General features: G+C 38.4%; 1 protein-coding gene across 1 annotated transcript; it reads right to left on the minus strand.

The window, feature by feature from the left end:
* Window positions 1–381: 381 nt before the first annotated feature.
* LOC136841040 (uncharacterized) lies at window positions 382–1804 on the minus strand. Its single transcript, XM_067108096.1, has 2 exons — window positions 923–1804; window positions 382–684 (listed from the first exon to the last, which is right to left on the minus strand). The coding sequence occupies exons 1-2, from the start codon at window positions 1802–1804 to the stop codon at window positions 382–384; spliced, it is 1185 nt and encodes a 394-aa protein (XP_066964197.1).
* Window positions 1805–5579: the final 3775 nt, after the last annotated feature.

Here is a 5579-nt window from a genome sequence, read left to right on the forward strand (position 1 = left end):
TACGGATAATCCAGTAAAGTTCTCTAAGTTTTGCCATCACACGGTTGCGTCCAGCATGAGCTAATTTTTCATGTGTGTAACGAATAATCAAAGTGGTAATATGACTCTTTCTAGGTAATATCATTGGATGTTTCTCGCCAGCAGAAATTTCTGCTTTGAGAGCCGTCCATTAACGCGAAGAAGCCTGTCTTTAGGATCAATGAAGGATCTAGTTTATAAATGCTACTGCTACTACAAAGTCCTCGTCCCTTGACCCTTCGCTCTTTTGTAAGAGTGTCACTTCCTTACTAAAAGTTTTTCTTCTGGATATATCTGATGACTGCTTTTCCAGCAGCATCTAATTCTTCTGCTGTAATTGGACCATTAAGTCTAGCTTGTGTCTTAGATTTCAGTATGAAAAAGACGGTGATACACAGCAACAGCCATCCTCAACCGATGCCATGAAGAATAATACTTAAGAAACTTATCAACAGCATTTCCCTCCTCATCTTCTGGATGCACTGCAAAACTTGTAGATCCTTCCAATTCAACTACACCTTGGGGCATATAATTTTTCCACAGCTCCTCTGGTCCTCTAAGAAAATATGAGCCATCAAACCAAATGTTACTGTTCAGCATTTGCTGACTTGTGAAACCTCTTGATGCAATATCAGCAGGATTCTCTTTACTCTGAACATATCTCCACTGTGTATTTTCAGAGAAATCCTTAATAACTTTCACTCTATTTGCAACAAATATAGGAAACCTCTTTCTATCACTAAAAATATAGTGAAGAACTCTTGTAGAATCTGTGTGATAGAATGTCTGGTCCACTGTAATCTGCAGCTCTTTCAAAATGTGTTGTGCGAGATTTATGGACACCACTGCAGCAGTCAATTCCAGTCGGGGTATGGTTGTTGCCTTTACAGGACACACTCTAGACTTTCCCATTAGCAGAGACAGCAGAAATCCTCCCACTGTTATCGGAAAGTGTTATGTATGCTGCAGCACCATAGCCTTCATTACTAGCATCTGAAAACATGTGCAGCTGTGTGGAAGTCACTGTACCAAATTCCTTTGGTTTGACACATCTTGGAATCTTTAAGTTACCCAGGATTGGTAAATCATCAAGCCACCTTCTCCAGGGCTTCAGGTATTTTTCGGGAATAACATCATCCCATCCCAAGCTGCTATCCTGACAAACTTCACGAAGAATTCTCTTAGCTGGCAAAAGAAAAGGAGCCACAAAACCAAGAGGATCAGAGAGGGAACATACTGTTGACAAAATACCTCTCCTTGTAAGTGGTTTTGGGTCCAAGCTTGCGGAGAAAGTAAAGTAGTCATTTTCAATATTCCACTGAAGACCAAGAGCTCTTTCTACATGAAGTTCATCATAGTCAAGATCACATGTTTGAAGATCTTTTGAACGGTTCTCTTGTGGGATTGATTTCAACACCAGCTTGCTGTTACTTACAAACTTTGTCAGCCAAAAACCTCTTTCCTTCAATGCTGCTGTAACGTCTTTCACAAGTCTTAATGTCTGCTCTTCTGAAGGTACAGACTTTAAATAGTCATCCACATAAAAATTAGTCTCAATGGTGCGTTCTATATCTGGACCATACTTATCTCTTGCATGGTCAGCTGCTGCCCTCAAAGCATAATTGGCGATGCTAGGTGATGATACTGCTCCAAAGATGTGAACACCCATTCGATACTCTGTAAGTTCGCTTTCAAGTTCACCACCAGGCCACCATAAGAATCTTAGGTATTTATGTTGAACCTTTGGTACCTGAACTTGGTAAAACATAGATTCTATGTCACCCATCAGGCCACCCTTTCTAGACGAAATCTGATGAGCACTCCAATCAGGGAATTAGTCATATCAGGACCTTGCATCAACTTGTCATTAAGGAACTACCTGGTATTTAGCACTACAGTCAACGAATACTCTAATCTTATTTGGCTTTTTGGATGGTAGACACCGTGATGAGGTAGATACCATGCAGGCTGTTCATCATACGACTGATCCTCCGAACCTTATAAGCATATCCTTCAGACGCAATTTCTCAACAAATTCTACATAATCTTCATAGTACTTTGGATTTAGTTTCATTTTTCTTCTTTGCCATTGTGCTCGTTTCACTGCCTGTTCTCTATTGTTTACCAAGTTAACTTTATTGGTTCTAAATGGTAGGGAAGCTGGTAGTGTCCATTGGTAAACTGAATGTTTCTGCCGCTTCTTTGAGGAACTGTTGATTTTCTTGTGACAGACCCTTCTCATCAGGAACTCTACCAACATCTTTCTCACTAAAGTCTCTTTCAAACATATGGACCACAGCTGCAGGATGAAAACACTCCTTTACCCTTTCAACTTCCTGAAGAAAGACATGGTGACATGAAATACTGTTCTTCTCTGAAGAATATTTAAAATGTAGAGGCCACTAACAGTCCATCCATGGTGGTAAAGAACTGCAAAGGAATCTTGACCCTTGGCTGGAAGCACCTCTAATGGTTGCAGTGCTTTAGGGCAATTACTGCCAATCAACAAACCAATCTCCAGATCTGCTCTATAATCAGGAATTAGATCAGCAATATTCCTCGGACCGGTTACCTTTTGAGCAACTTTGGTTTTGGTATCTGATGATGACTCACTGGGATATCTTGACGTAGTAAAGGTTTTGGCAGATCAATAGTGTTGTTTCCTTCCATATCTGTAACACACAAATTATTAACCGCCAAAAGTATTCACAATGTTTACCATGCATGGTTTGGAGCTTTAAACATGTCTCTGTTCCAGATGCACCTATCAGCTCTCGTAAACTCTCTGTGATGAAACAACCAGTGCTGCCATTATCAAAAAAGGCATAAGTGTCCAAAACTACTTTGTTTCCTTCCTGATATACTTTTACTGGGAGAATAGCCTGTAATATTGTATTTACTTCACTAACATGATTGTTAGTACATGTGCTAACAATAATTTCACTTGCTTCTTTGCTAGATGAGCTATCATTCTCTTTATGTAGCTTGAATCCGTCGATATGCAGTGATGTGGGATGCCTCTTAGAGCATGTCTTACATTGCTTCCTTTTCATACATCCTTTAGAGGTATGGTTGAGACCAAAGCATCCAAAACACAACCTTTTTTCCTTAAGGAAATCTATTTTTTCTTCGGAGGTCTTCTAGGCAAAATTCCAGCAATCGTCAAGATCGTGGTTTTTCTTGCACATTGGACATGATTTCTCTTTCTCAGACACTATTGATGTCTTTCTATTTTCTGGATTCAGTTCTGCTTGGGTAGCAAAGTTTGACTTTTGCTCTTTTGTTGACAAGATCTGAATTTGAAGCTACCAGAGTTGTTTTCAGGCTTTGAATAATTATTTTGAAGAGCAAACTTGCTGAATGCTGGGTCGTTGCTGCCTTTGCCTTTTATAAAACAAATTCAACCAGATCTGCAAAATCAACTCCTCCCTTTTCTTCCCTCAAATGTCCAGCCAGGCTACACCACTTGTTCTGAAGGAATGTCGGAAGTTTTTAACAACTGCTTTAAGGTTAGGAAGATGATTTAGTACTTCCATGTGTGACAAGTTGGTCATGGCATGTCTGCACTTAATAAGGAATAAAGCAAATGTATACAAGCCATGAGGATCTTCGTGTTTCAGTGCAGACTAAGAAATAAGTTTCTTAATATATGCCATCGACACCTTGTAGGGATCGCCATACTCTTGACTGAACAAATTCCTAGCTGTAGTATATCCTTCTGAAGAACTCATATACAAGCATCCACCTATCAAGTCTTTACTTCCCTCAAGTTGCTGATCCAAGTAGTACAGTTTTGTCAGCATCACCCGAAGCATTTAGGGCAATTCTGGCATGAAATGCCATCATGAAATTGGCAAACTCAATAGGATCACCTTTAAATTTTGGTACTTCTATGCTTGAAGCAACATTGCTGCAGTCATGTGTTGCTGTGTCTTCAGGAGCATCTCTTGTTGGGACTGTAGTTTGCATATCAAGATTTGGCTCAGGAACCGACACTGGCTAGAACTACAGGAACGTTCACTTTCAACTGGGAGTATCTGCTGTTATATCCGAAAGGTTGTGGTTTGAACGGGTCTACATTTGGATTCAACTGGAAGGAGGTATCTTCGCAACGATATCCGAGATATTGTCAGCTTCAGCATAAACTCTTTCTCTTGCTTTGAGACATTGCATTTTTTTGTTTCTAATTCCAGTTGCTCTTTCTTTTTCTAGTATAAATTCTTGCTCTTCCTCTCCCTGCTTAAGTCTGAGTTCTTGCTCTTCCATCACTTTTGCTTTTTCTCTCATAGCATGTTGAGCCATCAATTCTGCCAGTCTAGCTTTCTCTTTGAGGCAAGCAGATCTTACACTAGTTCTGCTGGACTTGGTCCTGCTAGTGGATGAGGAACAAAGACTTTTTCTACCAAGGTCTGCAGTCAATTGTAATTCACTTTCCTTGACCCAGTTATTCATTTCTGTAATGAAACGATCAATAGATACTGTATTTTCTGAATGCCTCTTATTTACTGTGTTTCGTTCACTGGAATCTGTTAAATGCTTCTCATATTGCTGAAAACATTCATCATATTTATCACGTAATTTGCACAAAATAATCATTTCAGACTTCACCAGATGGAGATTATCACAATTATCCATTAGTCTAAAGATCTCATTTCCCCTTTTGGTCACGGCAGACAGAGCAGCAGTTTAGGCATTTTCAAAAGTTTTCATTTGCTCTGTATCACTTCGAGACAATCTTCACTGACTATAGACACAGCAACTTCGCTAGATTCCTGCATTTTCAATCACGAGATTTTCTTGAACTAATGTAGCTGCCGTTTTCTTCAAGCTACAGGGATGAGATGTAGAAAGACACAGATACTTTTACTCACGTCACACTTTATTAAAATATGATATAAAGTTCAAGTTGATATCACAAGACACTTTAAACCAACTTAAAGCTTTAAATCACTTAACACTAAGCACTACAACAAGTTGACCATAACTGTAAAACATAGTTGGTCAGTACTCCAAGACCAGAGAACCAATGATGAGTACTTTGCTAGTAGTGCAGGCGACGAGGTTCAAGAAACTGAAAACAACAAAATACAAACTTACTAAAATTGTTAAAAAGAAATTCCATAATAAACAAGAATTGATAATAGTTTGATTTAACTACAAAACACCACAAACATGAAATAGAATATATACAAATTTCAGTAAAGAAATAAACTTACATCTGTGTTACTCTAAGCTACATCAATACAAGCAGAACGAATTTCAAAGAAAATGTTCTTTACACTTTGAAGACTTCTTCTACTCTGTCAGTCATTAAAAAAACCTTGATCATATTTCCAGAAACTCATAACTGTTACAGTGTAATTCCAACACTGATAACTACCAGGAAAAACAATCTTTCCAAGAACTGCTGAACAACAATAAACAAACAAATTACAGCAGTAACAATCCAAAACAGACTGAACAATGTTTACATGTAAAACGGACAAAATATCTACAATACAATTTAACCCTAATTACCAAGTTGAAAAACAGAGCTTATTAATGATTATATACAAATGGTT

Source organism: Macrobrachium rosenbergii, chromosome 1 (assembly GCF_040412425.1).
Source record: "Macrobrachium rosenbergii isolate ZJJX-2024 chromosome 1, ASM4041242v1, whole genome shotgun sequence".
NCBI classification, from domain to species: Eukaryota; Metazoa; Arthropoda; class Malacostraca; order Decapoda; family Palaemonidae; genus Macrobrachium; species Macrobrachium rosenbergii.